General features: G+C 38.3%; 2 protein-coding genes across 3 annotated transcripts; one reads left to right on the plus strand and one right to left on the minus strand.

Moving 5' to 3' along the window:
* Positions 1 to 5,747: 5,747 nt before the first annotated feature.
* LOC106875032 (protein Red) lies at positions 5,748 to 11,683 on the minus strand. Its single transcript, XM_089362270.1, has one exon. It carries the CDS (start codon positions 9,172 to 9,174, stop codon positions 7,093 to 7,095), a length of 2,082 nt encoding a protein of 693 aa, XP_089218396.1. The 5' UTR covers positions 9,175 to 11,683; the 3' UTR covers positions 5,748 to 7,092.
* Positions 11,684 to 11,816: 133 nt separating this feature from the next.
* Positions 11,817 to 22,486, plus strand: LOC106875041 (uncharacterized). Of its 2 annotated transcripts, none has more exons than XM_089362272.1 (2): positions 11,817 to 12,573; positions 19,974 to 22,486. In XM_089362272.1, the coding sequence occupies exon 2, from the start codon at positions 21,410 to 21,412 to the stop codon at positions 22,328 to 22,330; it is 921 nt and encodes a 306-aa protein (XP_089218398.1). In that variant the 5' UTR covers positions 11,817 to 12,573; positions 19,974 to 21,409; the 3' UTR covers positions 22,331 to 22,486. The 2 variants fall into 2 exon arrangements, with proteins under 2 accessions (XP_089218398.1, XP_089218397.1); XM_089362271.1 differs by lacking the exon at positions 11,817 to 12,573 and adding an exon at positions 12,596 to 12,936.
* The last annotated feature ends 714 nt before the right edge of the window (positions 22,487 to 23,200 follow it).

The raw sequence follows: 23,200 nt of genomic DNA on the forward strand, positions 1-23,200 counted from the left end.
TTAGTCTCCAGATTATATTAAGTTAGATGGCTCGAAAGCTTGTTTGTGGAGCACTCTAGCAGATTCCGGCTTCAAGACATATCCTGGTGTATTTTAAGAAATAATTTATGTGTGTATGTGTATGTATATATATGTATATATCTATATATATCTCTATCTCTATATCTATCTATCTATATATATATATATATATATATATATACACACATATATATAGATATATGTGTGTGTGTATACACACACACATACATATATACACACATATATATACATACATATATATATACACACATATACAAATATATGTATATATATACATGCATACACACATAACATACATTCATACATATATATATATATATGTATGTAAGCATGTATGTGTATATATAAATATCTATAAGTGTGTATGTATGCATGTGTGTGTATATAATCATCATCATCATCATCATCTTTTAACTTCTGTCCAACATACTGGTATGGGATGGATCACGTGGAAGATGGATACTAAAAGACGATGATGGTGATTATGTATATATGAATTATATATGTACGTATGTATGTATGTATGTATGTATGTATGTATGTATGTATGTATGTGTGTGATGAAATGAGGTTTGGAGAAAATATCCCCAAAACTAAAGTAACGTGGGACACAGCTTCTTGATCAACCAATGGAACAGGATGTGACAACAGATTGGAAACGTGACATCATTGTTAAGACTAGCCAATGAGGTGCCAGATAATAGGTGGAGCATCTGACTTTTTTGCACGTGAAGTGTATCATTCATTGATGTTCTAATGACTGTTCATTGATATTTGATGTGTGTCTTTACATAACATATAATCTACACGCAGATACACACACACACATCTATACATCCATACACACACATAAATAAGTAACTAAACAGATTGGAAAGCCCACCAGGCAGCTAGTCAGCTGATGAGCACAAACATTATACACTCCTGTACTATGTGTATATATGTATATATATATATATATATATATATATATATATATATATAACTTTGAACCATGTAGTTTGCTTCTCAACCACATGGTTCTCAGTTCAATCCCACTGCATGATGGAACCTTGGGCAAATGTCTTCTTCTGCAGCCCCAGACCAAACAAGGCATTGTCAGTGGATCTGGTCGACAGAAACTGAAAGAAGACCATTAAAAAAATGGCCATTGGAAAGGTGATACTCCAGCATGGCCACAGCCTTTGAGCTGAAATGTATAAAACAATAAAAGTATGTATGTATATATATATATATATATATACAGGGTGCGTAAGGTATTTGAGAATATAAGGTATTTGAAGACATGCCTTTTTGGGGTCATTGCTGCATTTTTTGCTTACTCTGTATAATGTTTGTTTCAGAAAATAATAACGGCAGACCCTCAGCTTACTCAAGAAATGAAGAGGCATGATGTTATTGTGGTTATAATGGCTGAGCATAACGGTTTAGAAATATCTCAATTTTTAATAGTTGCCAGATCTTTCATCTACAAAGTTTGTAAGGAGCTAGAGACTTAAGATGGAAACATATCACCAGTATCAAAGCATAAAAAGCATTCTAAACATTCTGAAATCATCAGAACACCTGAATTTATCTAGAAAGTTCAACAGACCATTGATTACAATCCCAGAAAGTCCATGAGGTCAATTGCAACAGATCTCCATGTGTCAGAGGAACATTCAGAAATGTTGTCCACATAGACATCAGATATAAGTCTTATATGATGAGGAAAGGTCAATTTGTCAGTAAAAGCAAAAGAAAATCATTACATCAGATCTAAAAGGTTCTTAAACAAACTGAAAAATCCAGCAGAAGAAGATTTGATTTGGTTTTTCTCAAACGAGAAAAACTTCGACCAAGATCAAAAAGTTAACAGAAGAAATGACAGATTAATGCAGACCCTTCTGAAGTTCCAAGTGTTATGCATACAAAATTTCCTGCAACTGTCATGGTTTTAGTGGTTGTCAGCAATGAAGGAGATGTGATGCCTCCTTACTTCTTTCCACAAGGTCTTAGAGTTAACTCTACTGCTTATATTGAGGTCCTGGAAACAACTGTTAAGCTGTGGATAGACAGTGTGTGCAATGGAAGGCCATATGTGTTTCAGTAAGACTCTGCACTATCGCACATGACTCTGGTAACACAGGAATGGATGGCTGAAAATTTTCATGATCACATAACCCCTAACATTTGGTCTCCTAATTCCCCAGATCTCAATCCATTGGACTATTTACATGTGGAGCATTGTTGAAAGAGAGGTCAATGAACATGCCCAAAACACCAAAGATTCTTTGAAAGCTGCCATAGTCAGAGTAATGTCCAAAATGAACCAGGACCACATGATTCGAGCATGGAGATGACTTAGAACTCATAAGAAGCAGGTGTTGAAGCTGAAGGTGGCTTTTTTTTACTTAATTTTGTAGAGCGGTTGGGTTCATTTTTAGTATTCTTGTTTGTGAGAGCAGTTGAGTTTATTTCAGACATTCTCATATTAAAAATCATCTCCAGTTAATCATTGAGAGGACATTGGTGTTGCCTTGGCAGAGGTTTGTGCTCTCTAAGTGTTCTTGTTATTATTAATATTATTATAAAAGAAATCATCATCATCATTCTTCTTCTTCTTCTTCTTCTTCTTCTTCTTCTTCTTATTATTATTATTATTAAGCAGTGAGCTGGCAGAATCATTAGCATGCCTGGTGAAATGCTTAATGGTATTTCTCCCATTGGTACATTCTGAGTTCAAATTCCCCACCGAGGTCAACTCTTCTTTTCATCCTTTCGCGGGGGGGGGGGGGGGTAAAATAAATATCGGTAAATTTTCAGATTAACACCCGCACGATTTTCACTAGGGTGTTAGGGTGGGAATTCCGTCCCTAACCCTAACAGCCTAGTGAAAATCGTGCGGGTGTTAATCTGAAAATTTACCTAAATATCTGGGTCGATGTAATCGATTAGTCGTCTGCTCCCGCAAAATGGCTGCCCTTGTGGCAAAATTTGAAACCGTCGTCGTTGTTGTTAATAATAATAAAATGGCAGGCTGGCAGAATCGATCGTTCATTGGACTGAATGCTCTGCAGTATTTCTTCCAGCTGTTTATGTTCAGAGTTCAACCGGCGCCGGGGTCGACTCCGTTTCTTATTCCTTCGAGGTCAACGAAATAAAGTATCAGTCAAGTACTAGGGTCGATGAGATCGAATAACTTCTTCCCATTAAAATAGTTGACCTTGGGCCAAGATTTGAAGGAAAGGCGGCAAGATGGCAGAATCGTTAGTGCATCGTTCTGAGTTCAAATTCCGCCGAGGTCGACTTTGCCTTTCATCCTTTCGGGGTCGATAAATTAAGTACCAGTTACGCACTGGGGTCGATGTAATCAACTTAATCCCTTTGTCGGTCCTTGTTTGTCCCCTCTATGTTTAGCCCCTTGTGGGCAATACAAAAATAAGAGTCGTTAGTGCGTCGGATAAAATGTATATCGACATTTTTTTTTTCCAGCTCTGTACCTTCTGGTTTCAAAATCCGCCGAAATCGATTTTTGCCTTTCATCTTCTCACGGTTGTTGAAATAAGGGCCAATCGAGCACTGGGGTCAATGTAATCAACGAGACCCGTCCTCACAAATTTCAGGCCTTGTGCCTTTAGCAGAAAGAGGTATGGGAAAAACAGTGAGCTGGAGGAATAGGTAGCGTTTGCGCCAGCACTTTAATGTTCAGAGTTCGAATCTTACTGAGGTCATTTTTGCTTGTCACTCCTCTGGGGTTGATAAAATATAATGCTGGTTAAGTCTTGGTGTCACAAGTATCGAATAAACCACCCCATTTGCGTCTAAATTAGAAACAATTTTTATTAATAATTTTATTTTAATGACGATTTCCATATTGTTGAACTTCACATTGCAAGGGAAGCAACTCTTCTTACTTTAAACTTCTGCTTCTCTCCGTTGAATGACTGTCTTTGGCACTACGAGATTTACAGATTGGTTTCCGATTTAGACACAAGGCCGGCATAAAGAGGAAAAGGTGCACAGGCATGTCAGAAATATCGGTGAATTTCAGGAGGCATGGGACTTTTGAAGGATGTAAGTGGCTTGGCAGTTAACAACTGATGCAACTAGTTTATTCCATGCTTCAACAAATCTGAGCTTGGAAAACTGCTGTGCTGTTTTTGTTATATGTGTGCGAGGCTTTTCTATAAACGTATCCATGGGTGGTGATGTTGAAATTCAAGAAGGCAGCTGTTGTGGGCATCTGTCAAATCAGCTGAAATTAGATGTTGAAATTATAGTTTGTCGATGTCCAGAGAAGCAAGAAGGTTCGAGATACCATGACTGACAGAGTATTCGTGTGATTCCATGTCCCTGGACAGTTTCCAGTAGATCGATTCTGAGGACACACACACAGTTCATTTATTTGTAGTTTGTGATGTTATCCCAATGCAAGCCCATTTTTATCTCTGGGAAGAGGTGGTCCATATTAGTATGACCTCTACCCTTTGACCAGTCCAGCTTAGGTGACCTCATAAGGATCTTGCTCACTGAAGACGCATGAGTCACCACCAGGGGCATATATTCCAGGTGTGCACTGCACACCTATTCATTATTTTCAAAATTAACTGAAACAAAGGTGGTATATGTCAATAGAAACGTCGTACTTAAAGGGCTGATGCTTTTCATGTCAGTCCAGTCCTTACTTTAATCCAGAGATGCAAATTGCCTGTTTTAAAGTTGATTTAGATCAGGGGTTCTCAACCATTTTTCATATATGTACCCCTTTGATTACTATTTTATTCTGGTGACCCACCCACCCACCATAACCATTCAATGTTTAAAAACTAATTTTAAAGAAACTTCTTTCAAAATTCTTATTTTGTTTTCCACAAAATGTGTAGGTTGAATTATGTATAATCCTTTCTACTCTAGGCACAAGGCCTGAAAGTTGGGGGAGGGGGAGGGGCAGTCGATTAGATCGACCTCCGTACACAACTGGTACTTAATTTATCAACCCCCGAAAGAAAGGCAAAGTTGACCTCAGCAGAATTTGAACTCAGAATGTAGCAACAAGCAAAGCATTTTACCCGATGTGCTAATGATTCTGCCAGCTCGCTGCCTTATGTTGAACTCTGTATAATGTTAGAGAAAGAACCCTAGATCTTGCACATACCAATATATATAAAGCAAAATTTTTTCAGGGGCCCTTAAAATACTACTGTGGATCCCCCTATTTACTATTTTATAGTGCAGAGCCCCCAAAAATCATATACAGATGCTCGGGGGCTATGTAGATCCCCAGTTGAGAACCAGTGATTTGGATTAGATTTTCTTGTTATTAGTTTATATTTCTAAACACTAGCATAATAATGACAATGTCATTTTAATGAATTTGTTATTTTCACAATTAATTGAAACAAAGGTGTGAATGTCCTTGTAAATCATCATCATCATTTAACGTTCGCTTTCCATGCTAGCATGGGTTGGACGATTTGACTGAGGACTGGTGAATCAGATGGCTACACCAGGCTCCAATCTGATTTGGCAGAGTTTCTACAGCTGGATGCCCTTCCTAACGCCAACCACTCCGAGAGTGTAGTGGGTGCTTTTACGTGCCACATGGTGAGAAAAGAGTTACAAAAACATCAATGTTAGTATGAATAAATTATGATGAAAGGAACAATTGAAATCTCAAAAATACAAAAAAATAAATATTAACAAAAAACATATCAAGCCAAGAATTGGGAAATAATTCTTCACATTTATGACAATAATTGTTCAACAAAAGAAAAAGTATTACAAAAATTTCTGGGTCTTTTAGAAAGGAACACGAAAAATGTTACACCTAAAAATGTATTCTGTACAATTATTCTAACTCAAGATCAAATGTAACTTCCAGTCCATTAAACTTTCGTTTTTCTACCTTCAAATAAGGCAGACGTTTATTTATATTCCAAAATAACTTTTTCTGTGGAAGAATATTGAAGATATGAATGGAAGTACACACACGTAGACAACAGCAACCTTCCAACAAAACACTAATATAATTCAAGAACTGGCTTCGGAACTAGTTCCGTCCAAAGCTTTTCTTTTCCAAATACACTGACAATGATATGATGTTTGTTCCATGTACCCCAGCTGTTTTTCTGCATCTGGACACCTGAAATTACACAACAAACAAGCGAATATGCATTCTTATACGTTGCTATGTGCAAATGTTATACTCTTTACAAACTGAGTAAAGACACCACATTATGGTAAAGCATTGTTCTTGCTTGTTAAAGACACATGAATACAGTCTTAAAAGATATTTCCTTATGAACATGGTTCTTTCATCTTTGTGTAGTCCACTTTGCTTAGGGAACAGAACATCCATTTTACCAAGGTCAGTTACAGTAAGGTGTACCTTTAGTAATATCATAGGTAACAAGGGGCAAATCTCAAATGAGAAATACCAACATTTTCATTTGAAGCTTTCAAACTGCCACATCTAAAACGTACATTGTTGATATAAATAAAAAAACTGAGCAAAAAGGTCATTTTGTGAGCGTGAGTGAAGTGTTGAAAGTTAGAATAAAAAATTTGCAAGAAAAATCAATTTGAGATGATAATTCAACTTGGTATATATTTACATATGTAATATATAAATATATGTACATATATCAATACACATTCCTCAATATATTGTGTCTCTGTAAATTCATTCATATTTTCACGTTCATTTTCCTTGCCACCTTCAGCTGATAGAGAAAGGCCTGCTAATTCGTAATTATATACACAATTCATACAAATTGTAGAATATCCACATATATTGTTTTTTATCCTTTCATTCAGACTGTATCAATACCATATTATCTTTCATATTTCTGAATGTATGTGAGTGTGAGCACATGTGTGAGCACATGTGAGTGTGAGCACATGTGAGTGTGAGCACATGTGAGTGTGAGCATATGTGAGTGTGAGCATATGTGAGTGTGAACATATGTGAGTGTGAACATATGTGAGTGTGAGCATATGTGAGTGTAAGCATGTGTGTGTGTGTGTGTGTGTAAGTATAATTAATACTTCATTTGTGTGTAAGTCTAATTAATACTTCATCCGTTTGTACTCGTAGTTGTCATCAGTAGTTTTACGTTTCTCAATGATGCGCTGGATTTTCTGCCACTGCCGGTCAAGCTCAGCCTTCTCATCTTTGGGACCGGTACGACGGGTTTTCCTGCCGTCGGCCATCTTGACACCATATTGGAAAGCAGCTTTCGGCATGGCCTCCTTATTGGCCATATACTCGCTGTACTCTTCTTGCGAGTCGAAATCCCAACGCCCTATGGGACCCTTTTTGTTGCCGTGATCCATTTTCGTATAATCCACTTCGTCATCGGAATCATCGATGGCATCGGCAGATTCCATCATACCCGGGTAACACTCTGCATAGCTGTCGATTTCCATTTTGGCCTTTAACTTCCGCAGTCTTTCCTCTTCCTTCTTGGAAGCTGCTTTTTCCTTCTCTTCTTCTATTTCAGCAAATGACTTGAAACATTCGTTGATAGATTTTACCAAATCCTTTGTGGAGTTTGGCATCCTGTCTTTGTCTTCATCCTCGTCAGCAGGTTTCTCAAAGTAAGTCTTCTTCGAGCTCCTCTCGCGATCATAATCCCTGTCGCTTCGGTCTCTGTCCCTGCGGTCCATACCACCTGAACTACTTCGGTCTTTATCTCGGCTGTAGTAGCTTCCATCGTGATCCCGATGGTCTAAATCTCTGTCTCGATCACCACGATCTCGGTCACCTCTGTCCCTGTCTCCTCGGTCCCTGTCACTCCGATCCCTATCGCGATCACTTCGATCTCTGTCTTTACGATCGCGTTTGTCTTTGCTCTTGGAAAACTGTCCAGACATCACAGATGGATTGTACTCACCAAGATCACCATAAATACTTTCGTCGTGACCAGGTAACAGCATCTTATCCCCTGCACTTCCAGAGCCTCCATTTCCACCACCTACATTATTCCCTGGACGAGCATCGTCTTTCATCTTGTTTTTCTCTTTCTTCTTCAGCTTTTTGTTCTCACGGCGTCCCTGTCGCAAGTAGGACAGAATCTGTGTCAGCTTATTAATGACAATATCATTGGTGGTCAATGTCGTGTCAGATTCGGGCACTGGACAGTCAACCTTGCTGCGGATAAGTGTTGTTGGAACATCAGAGTCAGCAAATTCATCCTCTAAATCCACCACGTAGGCCATACGACTAGGCAGAAACAATTCGTTGCGCTCGGGGTACTTCGATTTGAAGATGATGCGGTAAATATTCCTCCCCATCTTGGTTTTGAATAGAATTTGATCCTCTGGGTCCTCTTCTTTCTCTTTCTTCTGCGTCAAGGCCTTCTCGAGCTCTTCTTCCTCCTCGCGTTCTTTGCTGGTGATTTCGGCACGGACTTTCTCTAAAAGGGCATAATCCAGCCCCTTCACAAGATGGGTATGTTCCATGTCACCTCCGAGGTATTTGGACTCTTGGATAATCTGTTTACGCCGTTCGGCGTAGTTTTCGCCGGATTTAGCATCTGGGGCCACAGCACGGTAATCAGCCGTGGTGCTAATTATTTCGGTCTCGGCGTAATCCCTGTTTAACCCATCTCTTCTCTCTTTCGCCCGATCCCTGTACTTCTGGGCGAGTTCTTTCTGTCGGTCCTCCTCCAGACGTTTCAATCGGGCGTAGTAACTTTTTTTCTTCCGTCTCCTGGTAGCCGGGTCGTCGTCGTCCTGATCTCCCAACTCGTGCGCATCTTCGTAACCGGACAGATTCCCACCATCATCCCCAGCACCAGCACCGGTCGCAGAACTCCCTAGTTCACTGACTCCGGAACCTAAACCACCGTGTGTTCCACTGGCAGATCCCAAACCGGACGAGCCTGCAGCCCCACCGGATAGATCGTGGCTTGCAGAGGACGCAGATCCGGCGTTAGCAGAGGCAGCAGCCGACGCAGAACTCCTTGAAGAGGATAACGATGACAAAGAAACGTGGCCGCTGGACGAAGATCCGGCGGCCACTCGAGGTGTCATCAAAAGTTTACGAAAATCTTCGTTCGTCAACGGATGAGCATCGTCACCTACCTCTGTGTTGTAATCTGCAGGAGGCAACGGATTGGAATACGCTTCCGCATCCTCCTTCGGCATTTTGGTTCAGTTTATAAACCACTATTCGGTACTTCTTGTCTCAAGTGCAGGAATATCTTCCTTCCCAGTGAAATTACAATAAATACACGCAAAATGTACACAAAAGACGGGAGCCACACTACAATGGCCGCCCAATAAACTGTGTAGAGTTATCTCTCTTGCTTTGTAAGAATATCAACATTTGGCTTCCTATTCTTCGCCGCAATGAAATTGTAAATAAACATTCTAGCTGATTATATTTTTTTAGATGCAGCACAGAATTTTGTCAGTGAACAGGTCGCGGTCTCAAAGCCACGAAAATATTTTGACAAATTAAATTTAAATGTTGAAGTGAATCTAACGGTTCTTGTGTGTTATTTTAAATGGCTTATTAAACACCATCTACGCTGCAAATATTTTTTTTTTTAATATTTTAAAATGTAACAAATATTTTTGAATTCATAATTTTAGTGAAAAAAAATTTTACTAACAAACACCACTACTGCTCTTAGATTACTTCTATTTTACTTCGTATTCTATGAAAAAAATTAATTTATACGTAACTATCGCCTTAGCTCTACAATCAATTATAGTACGTCTGTACCAGGGAATTATTGTCCACCTCCAGAATAGTCGTTTAGATCTACAATCAAAGGCATTCCAAACATGACCGTCTATCTTTTTCATTTTTGTTCTCAGACGCAGCATGTCTAGATCCACAGTACCTCATGTGCACTTGCTTATTTTGAGATGGTGTCGTGCAATATGAGGGAGATTTTGGCTGCTATTTCCAGCGACCACATTGCGGCTTTCTCTTCTAAATGATGTTTGGGTGGACGACAATGTTTTTTAGTTTCTGTTCATATCAAAAACAATCATAGATTTTTAGGAGAAAATAGAAAACAAGAATCTAGTTGAGATTCAGCCTTGAGTCAGCGCGACGAAAGACATTCCAACCGTGACCATCAGTCTGTTTCAGGCTTAGTATATCTAGGACTACTTTGAATTGTGTTAGCTTTTTTGAAACCAACCCACCTGAAACCACCCTTGGTTCCATGATACAAACTTAACTTCTTGTTTAAAATGATCTAAGTGAAAACCTTCCATTAAAATTTCAGGTTAAGTTTCAAACATTGTTTAATAATGGTTTCTGGTTTTGGTACAGGACTGCAGTTTTTGAGGGGAGGGGGAAGTCGATTACATCAACCCCCAAAACTTGACTTATTTTATCGACCACAAAAAGGATGAAATGCAATGTTCACCTCAGCAGAATTTGAACTCAGAAAGTAGAGATAAAACGAAATGCTGAAGTAGTTGTATGCTGTCAACTTAATGTGACAGTCCCCTGAAGGGAATTATACTACTGTTGGTTAGACCTAGGAAGCTGCACTGCTTCCTGTTCGGCCTTGACACATTTCCTGTGTCCTGATGTTTACAAGGGGGAGACATAAGGACACTGGAAATGTGTCAAGGCCGACAGGAAGCAGTGCAGCTTCCTAGGTCTAACCAACAGTAGTATTATTCCCTTCAGAGGACTGTCACATTAAGTTGACAGCATACAACTACTTCATCGTATCACTCCTGCATAAATCTCTCTGAGGGATTTAGAAATGTATTATTTCTAAAAAAAAGAAATGCTGTTAAGGTGCAAGTATGACTGTGTGGTAAAGAAGCTTGCTTCCCAACCACATGGTTCTGGGTTCAGACCCACCACCTGGCACCTTAGGCAAGTGTCTTCTACTATAGCCTCGAGCTGACCAAGGCTTTGTGAGTGGATTTGGAAACTGAAAGAAGCCTGTCATATATACATATATGTATATATCTATGTGTGTGTGTCTGTTTGTCCCCCCATCACTGCTTGACAACTCCTTTCAAAATTCCTATTTCGTTTTCCACACATTAACTTATGTAGGTTGAATTATGTAAAATGTTAGAGAAAGAAACCCAGCTGTTTTTTACAATACATACCAACACATACATCTATTTTATTCTGATAGACCCCCATAGCCATTCAATGTTTTAAAACTAGTTTTATAGAAATTCCTTTCAAAATTCCTATTTTGTTTTCTACACATCAACTTGTGTAGGTTGAATTATGTAAAATGTTAAAGAAAGAAACTTGGCTGTTTCTTACAATATATACCAATACATACATCTAAAGCAAAACTTTTTCTGAGGCCCTTAAAATATTATTGTAGATCCCCAATGTACTATTTTGTTGTGCGAACATCCCCACCACTGATCTAGAGCATTGGACTGGCAGAATTAGTGTTTGATACATAAGAAAATTTTTATATTTATCAAATCTATTGTATCTACTGAATACAAAAATGTTTCGTCATACTTATAGATATGGGTCCATTTATTCGTTTATTCACAACCCCTCTGGCTATAACTGTTCGGTTGTTAAGCATATGTTGTTGTTGGCACTCCGTCGCTTACGACGTCGAGGGTTCCAGTTGATCCGATCAACGGAACAGCCTGCTCGTGAAATTAACGTGCAAGTGGCTGAGCACTCCACAGACACGTGTACCCTTAACGTAGTTCTCGGGGATATTCAGCGTGACGCAGTGTGACAAGGCTGACCCTTTGAATTACAGGCACAACAGAAACAGGAAGTAAGAGTGAGAGAAAGTTGTGGTGGAAGAGTACAGCAGGGTTCGCCACCACCCCCTGTCAGAGCCTCGTGGAGCTTTAGGTGTTTTCGCTCAATAAACACTCACAACGCCCGGTCTGGGAATCGAAACCGCGATCCTATTACCGCGAGTCAGCTGTCCTAACCACTGGGCCATTGCACCTCCACTGTTAAGCCTTTACTTGCTTACTCTTTGACAAGGAGCCTTCACCTACGGAACATTGACAGATGAACGTATCTGACGAATTATCCAAAAAAACAATTAAGTCCTTCGTTTCACTCTTCGTCTCAAGTCACTGTCAAGATGTTCGTAGACCCAGTTTTACCATGGGGCTGAGTCTTTATGTTTTACTTGATAAATCACAAATATGAGTTGGTGGATATTTTTGACGATGGAAACAAGCTCTCGGTGAACACCGCCAAAATGCTCCGACAAAGGGAGTGAGGGGAAAAAAAGCATCCTAATGTTTATTAATTTTATTTCAAAAGCTTTAAACAGAACTTTTCGGTGTGGAAACTACCGACTCCCCACTCGCCATTCCGGTTGAAATCCACAAACACACTCTGATCTTTATATCAATGTTTACGTAGATAAATACACCAGTGCCTATTTTTGTTTTTGTTTGGTTGTTTAAATAATGAGATTTGGTGGAGATTCTTGGATTCTAACCCTAACCCTAACCAAAGACAATAATGGCAAGTTTCCCTCGGTGACACACTCGGTTCGCTATTGGTTTCCTATTTGAATTGCTATAGTCACATTTTACTTTGTGTCTCGTCTCCGGGTATGTTTTCTTCTTCATGGTCTTGTGTGCATGTATGCAGACACGCGAACATACAAAAAAAAAAACACCAATAAATTCATACGAATATTACTTACACACACACACGCATAAAACCAAATCCATGCCTAACATGTACAACCACACTCATCCTACATACACGGACACGCGTTTCTCATTTATTGATTAGTCTTATAAAGTAGGAAGGGCAGAGCCGTTGGGTCCCCCGGGGCCCTCCTGGACTTGTGGTTGGTTGAGGTTGTGACGGTTTAATGCCAAGTTGGAAATTGTAGGTTAGTAGTTTGTAGGAAGACGAGGACAGAGGCGGGTTCCATCAAAGAAGCAGATGTATGAAGGAATGACTTGGTAAGTCTTTTAGTACGGATTATATTAAGTCAGATTTAGAGCCTGTCCGCCATGTTGGATTTATGGTCAAAAAAAGGGGGGGAGGGAATAATGAGGGTATTTTAAAAGATTATTATTAAAGAAATTCCGGCTATTCTTTAGAAAATATAAATCCAAGATGATACTACAATTATAGTTTCTAAAATAGTTCTTTGTTAACGCAAGCATTTTAAAAATAATTTCCGTAATTAGCGTGGCGAAATAATGTCATTTTAGTGTGTGAGAACCCTTCGGGGGCAATTTAGTACTTTTGTTTCTCTTAATTTGCATCTGCTTGCTCCAACCCTTGGTTTTGTTTTAATTCATAACTGCTTTGCATGGCCGCAAAAACGAACGAGGTGAAAGGGAAAAAAAATTCTCTCTAAAACTAAAATAAATTTTTGAAAACGAACTTATTAATTATGTTGGAGTATGTGTCCTGAAAACATATTTCTAGCTTTTCGGGTAGTGTACATTGGTAAAAGAAAGACGAAACCTGTGACAAGACTGTCGTTTGACCAGCAAGAAATAACACCCCAAATCTCCTTCGTGATGCATCTCATCACCTTAAAAAAACTGAACACATTTGTTATTATGATCGGGATGGTTACGGTTGGACTGTCTTTGATCCAGCTATATCTCCTTGATCCGGGGTTAACCAACAATTGATAGATTATAATCGAATTCTTGTTATTCTCATTATCAATGAAAGTTGTTTCTGCTGATTGAGAATTTGCGAAATTGACACATTTATTAGAAGACGGAGACTTCTCAGCAGTGTCTGGCGAATCTGGACTGGCGCCCACAGTCTCGTCTCCAAACACTAGCTGTAGGATTCCATCTATCAAATTCCTGGTAATAATATTTGTTCGCTTCTCCAAGATTTTCTTTAATTATAATTAAAGACCTGTATTGTAAGAAATTATGTTTTCCTTCAGATCATGGGGGAATATAGAAGGAATAATTCTGAGAGATGCCAGACAGCCTCTGCCAAATGTAAATTGGAGAAGACGAAATTAAAATCTATGATATATTATTCACAACGACAGATCCTCTACGCGGTCACACAACCTGCTAAAAATAGCAGCTAAATCAGCCTAACACTACATCCTGCTGTCTTAAGATATTACAGGATACAGTGGACAATATATTCCTGCAACACAACCCCACCAAAACGGAGTGGTCATGGCTAGCATGCCTTTATTGTAGATTTGTTTGATCGTAGCTGACCTACTGCCAATAAAGAATCTGACACGTCAGTTCTTACACATTTAAAATAAAATTTTGAAAATGTATCTTCCACGTATTTGAAATACGAGAGGAAGGGGCAGTTTCTATGTGGTCCTTCGGCCTGTTAGAAATAACAGCCAAGTTCATCTCAAATCACGCCGCCCAATTGTTTTAAAATAAAAGAACATAATTTCGCTAATGTAGTATTAGTTTGCATTATATCTGGAAACAAGCCTGGAAAGTCACGATTGGAATAATTCTCATCACATTACTGCTAAATGAAGGTTGACCTAGGGTTAAACAAATGTCAATGTAATTTATGCAAGCCACTCGACGTAGCAAATGTCAGAGAGAATAAGCCGGCACAATTACAGTTTAGTGCCTCACCGATTTTCTTTCGTCATAGTTTTCTGAAAAATGCGTATTTTTTAATGAAACTTTTCACAGATGCATTTTCGAGGATGTAGATTACGATTATTTGAGTTATAATTTTTAAAAGTTTTGAAAGCGTTTCGGATCATTCTATTTTCCTCCTTCCCAACTTAGCTTCCTCAAAACTCTTTCTAAAATACATGTTTTTAAATTACATTTTGCAAAAATACGTTTTCGAAAATGCAGATTACGTAATGTTAGTATTTCAAACATATAAACCTGAAAAGTAAAAATAAAATTTGGTTAAATTTATGGTAACTGATAGGAAGAAAGTCGTGGAGGAGGAAAACTATATGCATTTTCCTAAAAGTTATGAGAAAACAAAGTCGGGATGCGTGAAATATTCATCCCCTCCTCGATTCTTTGGACATTAAATTTCAATGAAAAAAATATTTTGGACAAAAATGTATTTTCACTGCAAATTCCGATATAATTATAATCTACACCATTTGATATATATTTGTAGAAACTTTAGTTAAAAATAAAAAGGCAAAAAAACATTCAGAAAGTTATGTACATACAAAGGTCTACGGGGTGGCACGTTTCTGAAACAAGATAAATCGAAAAGCACTCAACACATGTAGAATTTTATTCGTGCGGATGTGTGTATCATTTGGTATTCCTTGCTAAATTGTGAAAGCGCGTGGTTTAGTGGTTAGGGTATTCAGCTGGCAATCTTAAGGTCGTGAGTTCGATTCCCGGCGCTGCGTGGTGTTCTTGAGCAAGATACTTTATTTCACGTTGTTCCACTCCATTCAGCTGACAAAAATGAGTAGTACCTGTATTTCAAAGGACCAACCTTGTCACATTCTGTGCCAAGCTGAATCTCCCTGAAAACTACGTTAAGAGATACACGTGTTTATGGAGCCCTCAGCCACTTGCACGTTAATTTCACGAGCAGGCTATTCAGTTGATCGGGTCAACTGGAACCCTCGTCGTCGTAACCGACGGAGTACCTAGCTAAATGAATGAAGTCAAAGGCCGTCATTAATATGTTTCAGTTCAAAGTACCAGTCAGATATTTAGGTCGATTTAACGGCCTACAGCATTATTGCTGACCCCAGGATCTGCAAACTCCAGTAGATCCACAAATAAAGTTCTTAATTCTCTGATCATTTAGTGTTGGTAACGATTACATCATCGAAGTCGTTTTAGCCGTCTAAGAAAGAACACCAAAATCTGCTACATTCACCGTTGGCATGTCTGTGACCTGTTCACTGTCACAGTCTCATTTTATGTAATAAAATCGTGTCAGTGACCAGGCTGCCGAAGTGCGACGAAACTTTTTAGCACTTCATAGTAGATAGCACTGTTTAAGAATAAACGAAATGGCTACAGTAGTTTTTTTTTTTTGCGTTAGTGTTTCAAAGAGTTAAAAAAATCATTCTTCCACGATGTAATTGTTTCAGTTTGAATACACGGTTCTAAGATATGTTGCAAGCATTTAAAAAAAAAATTATATTAACAGTAACTTGACTATTATTTTTAATGCGGATGACGTCTCTGAGTAATTAATCTCCACGATTTACCATTCAATAACGTTTGTATTTTCTGATTGAGCTGGCCTGTGATCAAAAGACATTTCAGCTCTGATGATTTCATTTTAAAGGTATGTTGAGGGCTATATTATATACTGTGTCCTTTCCCTTAACCCTTTGCCTGTCCGATGTATACATGTGATTGTTGTTGGCACTCCGTCGCTTACGACGTCGAGGGTTCCAGTTGATCCAATCAACGGAACAGCTTGCTCGTGAAATTAACGTGCAAGTGGCTGAGCACTCCACAGACACGTGTACCCTTAACGTAGTTCTCGGGGAGATTCAGCGTGACACAGAGTGTGACAAGGCTGACCCTTTGAATTACAGGCACAACAGAAACAGGAAGTAAGAGTGAGAGAAAGTTGTGGTGGAAGAGTATAGCAGGGTTCGCCACCAACCCCTGCCGGAGCCTCGTGGAGCTTTTAGGTGTTTTCGCTCAATAAACACTCACAACGCCCGGTCTGGGAATCGAAACCGCGAGTCTGCTACCCTAACCACTGGGCCATTGCGCTTCCATACATGTGATACACAGGGCATATTTCTTAAGGTCGCTTCAAATACGATACACATTCCAAACTTTTCAACCGCCTGAGTAACTTGGGACTTATGAAAGGAAGGCTTTATATTACTCAGAATGTATGAAAGAAGGGCTAACCAAAACTCTGAAAACAAGCAGAGACGTTTAGGACAAACTGATGAAAATTCTTTGGGCAGAAAACGGGTTAAGACAACGATGTTATTTGAGGGAGATTTCGATACTGTTTCTAGCAGGTCCAGAGACCACGTTAAAACGTTTTTACGTGAATTATAATCCAGGGATCTTTTTTAAAACGGGGGCCACATTTTTCATTAACGAAACACTTTGAAACTTGGAACACTGGTAGAATGTGTCATATAAAACATCTTTTTCTCTTTTGTCAGTGATTGGTTGAAATTATCGAAAATAAGACAATTTTTTACATGAAATAAATTCGAATACAAAAATATTTTTCTATTCTATAACACAAAATAGATAAGTATACGAAGTTTGAAAGTCTTTCGGTACCAAAAACACTACGTAAAACATTAATGAAAAATGTGGCCCCCCGTTTTAAAAAAGATCCTACGAATGTATATATTTATGCTAAATAAACTCTGTATTTATATCTATTAAGGGCGCATGGTCCTCAAAACCAACGCTGTATTCTCCAATATAGGATCTGAGTATTTTAAAATTTTTAAGCAGGTAGTATAAGCTGTGGGCAATCGTAGATCACGTTGCAGTTTCCAGTCACAGAATTAAATGCCATCACTCACAATATATTTGGCAAAGAATGCAACATAACCACGTTCTTTTTGCTTTATTCCTAGAATATAAAGGTGCTTCTATTTGATCAGCGCTAAAACAAATCCATGACAGATTTTTAGGAAAAACTGCCGTCTTGTAGATATGCACGGGTTGCCTCCCTTTAATAATTTTTTTTTTCCTTTTTTTTTTGTCCACAGAAATAATAGCGTTAGGTTTTTAACAACGTGTAGCTGTTCTCTCGTTTGTTCAGTTACAATGATGTTAGATCCTGGCGAGACCAATTTCACGACTCGGTCCCGAGTATCGGTCGAAGCCAATTCAATAATTATGGCTCTAGTTTTCCTTGAGAAAGACACAAATGCCATGAAATCCCATTCTCCTCACCTATTTTCAATGATATGACCTGCTTAAGGAACGAACCAGTTATTTTATTAACAAGCTGTATTTTGGAAGTAAACTTTAGCTTTTCCATGCTTGCATAGCTCAAATGGTAATATTTCCTCACGGCCGGCCATGTTTTCCACAGAAGACTGAAAATGAACATCACCTTTATGACTATGCTACTTATTTGAAACCACCATGTAATGTTAAATCAAAGATACACACATACATGTATGCACTCATACACACACACACATATATAAAGATATGATGGACTTCTTTCAGTTTATCACATTCACTCACAAGGCTTTGGTTGATTAGGGCTTAGAGTATAAAAGACACTTGCCCAAGGTGCTATACAGTGGGCCTGAACCTGGAACCACATAATTGTTGAGCAAGCTTCTCAACCACACATCCATACCTACACCTATCACTTTAGCATATATTATATTTCCTAACTCTTGCAGACACAGAACTTATCTTCCGCTCTAATAATATATTTCACATCTTGACACAGCATTCTAACAAGTTTAGAGTCACCAACACACTCCAAACTAGGGCCGACAGTCATTCTGTCTCCTTGCTGTGCTTTTTCTACCCCTACTATAGTCCTCTGTCCTTCACTGCAAGTTAGCCTCATGCTACCTCATGCTACCAGGGTCACCAAATCCCTGCTCCTCTTCCTAACCGTTATCTTACTCTCTTTTATTTTCTGAATATCAGTTCTGTAATGCTTCCTCCCTGTCTATGACTTTTCTTAGTTTGTCTGGTGCCACTTTAGCATACAATCATTGACCCTTTATATTACTCAGAATGCATGAAAGAAGGGCTATCTAAAAGTGTGAAAACAAGCAGGGATGCTTAGGACAAACTCCAAGGCAGTGCCCCAGCTTGGCCACTGTCCACTGACTGAAACAAAAAAAAAATAATAAAAGATTAAAAAAATGAACACAAAATAAACCATAATATCCCATCTCCTAACCCCAACAATAAATCTGATATTTGATACCCTTATTTAAAAATGAAACAACTTAAAAAACCAAAGAAAATTGTTTTTTTTTAATTGTAAAGGTTTTGGTATTTAATTTCATGTTTCAAAAAGAAGTTAATAAAAATCAAATTTATGAGAGCTTTATTTTTTTTATTTTTCTAATTTTTTTTTTATTTTTCTGTCTGAAGCTTAGGCAATGTTCACCCTCTCAGCTTAGTCATCAGCCATATCTGTCACTACGTGTAGCGGCAACATTTCGGTAACATTATATGTCTCAGAGCTTTTGTATCTGGAGCAATGGTTATTATGTAGTCGGATGCCATTCAAAATACCGAGGAGTTAAAAAAATAACTTACCACTCCTTCTTTCCTTTATTTATTTCCTCTAGGGGCTTTGAAATGACCTCAGATGTATAGAGAAGAAATATTTGGGATTTTTTTTCTTTCAGTAAGACTGTTGTAAATTAGGGCCCATTTATCCCCTTCAAATCCCTGTTGTGGATTATCCATTTATTCTCTTAACCCTTTTGACAATAACCCACCTGAGACCTTCCCTAGTTCTGTGGTACAAATTCCCTGTTTTAACCCTTTAGATTTTTCTGTCAAATGTTCTGCTTATTTATTCACATTGTTTTGAATTAATCATGCATCATCTCGTATATCTTTGAGATTCTGATGGTGTGATTGTTAATTTTTCAAATGACATTGTAAGGTAGGTGTAAGAGGCCTAATCTGGCAGGTTTGAACCCAAGTGGAATATTTGGTGTTAGAGGCCTAATCTGGCAGGTTTGAGCAGAACCCAGGTAGAATAATAGGGCCATAGATGTTAGCACGTTAATAGTAAGCATTTCATTCAGTGTGCTAATGACTCTGCCAGTTTGCTGCCTGTTTAAAAATACAGTATATATATATATATATCAGAGGGAGATGAAAACCATCCCACTAGCAGCTAGTGAGAACACCAGATGTATTTCTCCTTCATTGCACCTTATCAATAGCATGCATTCACAGCCAAATGCATGCTTACATGAAATTTGTTGCCACTGATGTGTAAGAAAACAGTGAATAAACAATTACTGGTGTTGTGAATAGTCATTATATAATTCATGCAACATGACAGTTTCTGTGACAGATCAACAAATATCTGTTTCTCATTTCAGAAAAGCTCCACCGAAGATCCATACCTCCATACCCCCTGACACAGCTACAGTCTCTCTTCAGAATGTCTTCCACACCAAGTTCCTCCAAAAACCAGCAACAACAACAACTCTAACATCAGCCAGAAAATCATTACATTTGCTGAGCCTAAGAAACATCAACAAATTTCCACCTTTCACTTGTGTTTATTGCAATTAGAATATATTCACTTCCATAAGTGTTTTGTCTTGCTGTTACTTAAAACTCCTCTTGCTAGAGTTTACCGCAGTCATTTCCTTTGAGTTGTGTATCCCCTGCTGATCTTCTTCCCCAGCAGATTAATGCATTCTATGATTATTTACTCACATTCAGTTACTTACTACCCCCAGTCTGTCGTTCATTTATCATAACCAGCTCTTGTTCTCACCTCTTCCAGCTGTTCATTTTTTACTCCTCCAGCTTCTTCCATCTTGAGATATTTGTTACAAGCTATCGACCACTTCTCACTCAAAGTTAGCTGGGAATGGGGGTGAAACCCTTGTAACCTCAAAAATATCACAACATATCCCCCCCACCAAAAAATGTTAGCAATGATGTATATTTTATTGGTTCTTGATGTTCGTAAGTGAGGCCAACTTGAAGAAGCAAGGTTTGAGCTGTGGTTCTTGCAGACATAAATATAATTTCCTGCTGAGCTACCACAGAAATAAGAATAGAAAATTAAAAATAAACGACCAGATTAATCAAGAACATAAAAACAACAAAAGACAATGCATTAAATTTCATTTTCAAATTATCAGTCATTGTCATTATCATCATCAGCACCTCCGTCATCAACATAATCCTTATTTTTCATTGTCATCACAGATCTGTAACTGTGATTTATATTAGTAAAATCTTTCAAAACACTCATTGCCAAACATCAAAACACTCACCCACTCAGTGAGAAGGTGAAGATAAAGAACAGGAAATCTTGATTGCATAAACCAGTGTTGTTGTAGGTGACTGGTCAGTAACAGTCCTTAGATTCTCATAAATATATATATATATATATATATATATATATATATATATATATATACCTCTGACCTTTCTGTCAGTAGTATTTGGAAAATCAGTGTAAACCTTGGATATTACTTTCATGACCGTTGTTGCGATTATGATTCGAATATTGGAGGAATAACACAAGTAAGCAGAACAGGTTCAATATCTTCGCATTCCACTATTGTGGTGTGTTTCCAGACTATTCCATTGTTTAAGAAATAAATTGTGGCATCATATCAAATAGATATAAAAAAAAAAAAGAAAGAAAATGGTTAAGACCAATTATAACAATCGTTATTAAATCTTGCTCTCTAAAACACACTTCTAAAACTTGCCTGAGTGTAACATCTATTCAAAAATCACACACTAACAGTTTTTGGGGTTTTTTTGACATTTTTAAAATCGGGTTGTAAAAATGTATTTTGTTGAGAAATATGTTGTTGAAAAACGATATAAATGCGAAGTGTGCAACAAGTGTTTTTCTGGCAGTTCAGATCTGCGTATCCATACCAGGACACATACGGGCGAGAAACCCTACCAATGTGATCACTGCAAACAAGCTTTCACAACATCTTGGAACTTAAAAACTCATATTCGGACACACACTGGGGAACGCCCATTCAAGTGTGACCTATGTGGCATTGGTTTCACGACTTCATCTTCACTAAAGATCCACACACGCATTCACACTGGCGTGAAGCCATTCACCTGTTCAATCTGTCAGAAGATGTTTTCTGATCGCTCTCATCTGCAACGTCATTTGCGAATCCACACATCGGAGAAACCTTTTCGTTGTGTCATCTGCGAAAAGAGTTTCTCTACCAGCACACACCTGAAACATCATATTTGGACTCATACAGATCAGAAACCGTTCATGTGTGACATGTGCGACAAATCCTTCCCAGACAATTTCCAATTGAAGCGTCACATTCAGACTCATTCAAACGAAAGACCATATCAGTGTTCGGTCTGTCTGAAATCTTTCTCTACCAGTACCAACCTCCGACGTCACGAGTGGACACACACTACCGAGAGGCCCTACATATGTGATATCTGTGGTAAATCTTTCTCCACTAACTGTAATTTGTTACGCCACACTAAAATACACACTGACCACATTCTGTCGAACATTAACATGAAGCGAGCTACAGCTCCTCCTGGATTAGATGGCAACAAACTAGAAAAGGATAAAAATGAGGTAAAAGAAGAAGAGAAGAAAGAAGAGTACCCCTTTGATTTTAAATCCACCTTTTCTGAACAGAGTACCTCATTTTCCCAAGATATAAATACCCCAATGATTAAAGACACCACTTTATTACAGATGTATTATTCATAGTCGACAGTACCTACATACAGATTTTTGTGTTCCCTATCTTATCATGTTATTTAGTGAAACACTCCATCTATGCCCTCCACCCTACCATAATTGGTATAGAATGGAACATAGAATTAAGCAAATTTCATAAAAGTCATAAATCTCTCTACAACAATGCATTTTTGTTATGTCTCTGTTATTATTATTATTATTATGTGAGACTGAACCTGGAACCATGTGGTTGTGACATTTTTTTTTCAGGTATTTATGTATTTTAGGACATAAGTTCAGATCAACACAGGTAAGTCAGGCTGCCAGGATGAGGGTGTCTGTTGTAAGGCATGAAACATCCAATAATCTCAGGATACAACACTGAAGAGGGGTCCCAGTATGGCATCTGTAGATTTATGTTAAACTAAACTACATATACAAATAATTAGACCAAAGGAAAATATTTTATTTTTTTATTTGTTTCAGTCATTTGACTGCGACCATGCTGGAGCACTGCCCTGAAGAGTTTTAGTTGAACAAATCAACCCCAGGACTTATGTTTTAAACCTAATACTTATTCTATCAGTCTCTTTGGCTGAACCACTAAGTTACAGGGATGTAAACACACCAACACCGGTTGTCAAGCAATGATGAGGGGACAAACACAGACAGAAAGACACACACACACACACATATATATATATATGTACAACAGGCTTCCTTCAGTTTCCATCTACCAAATCTACTCACAAAGCTTCTGGTCAGTCCGAGGCTATAGTAGAAGACACTTGCCCAAGATGCCACGCAGTGGGACTGAACCTGGAACCATGTGGTTGGGAACAAGTTTCTTACCACACAGCTTCGCCTGCACCTATAAATATAAATATTTTTCACATTTTT

Source organism: Octopus bimaculoides, chromosome 14 (genome assembly GCF_046866305.1).
Source record: "Octopus bimaculoides isolate indiv1 chromosome 14, ASM4686630v1, whole genome shotgun sequence".
Classification (NCBI taxonomy): domain Eukaryota; kingdom Metazoa; phylum Mollusca; class Cephalopoda; order Octopoda; family Octopodidae; genus Octopus; species Octopus bimaculoides.

Coding starts and splice junctions, on each gene's coding strand:
- LOC106875032 (XM_089362270.1), bottom strand. CDS start 9,174: ATGCCGAAGGAGGATGCGGAAGCGTATTCCAATCCGTTGCCTCCTGCA.
- LOC106875041 (XM_089362272.1), top strand. CDS start 21,410: ATGTATTTTGTTGAGAAATATGTTGTTGAAAAACGATATAAATGCGAA.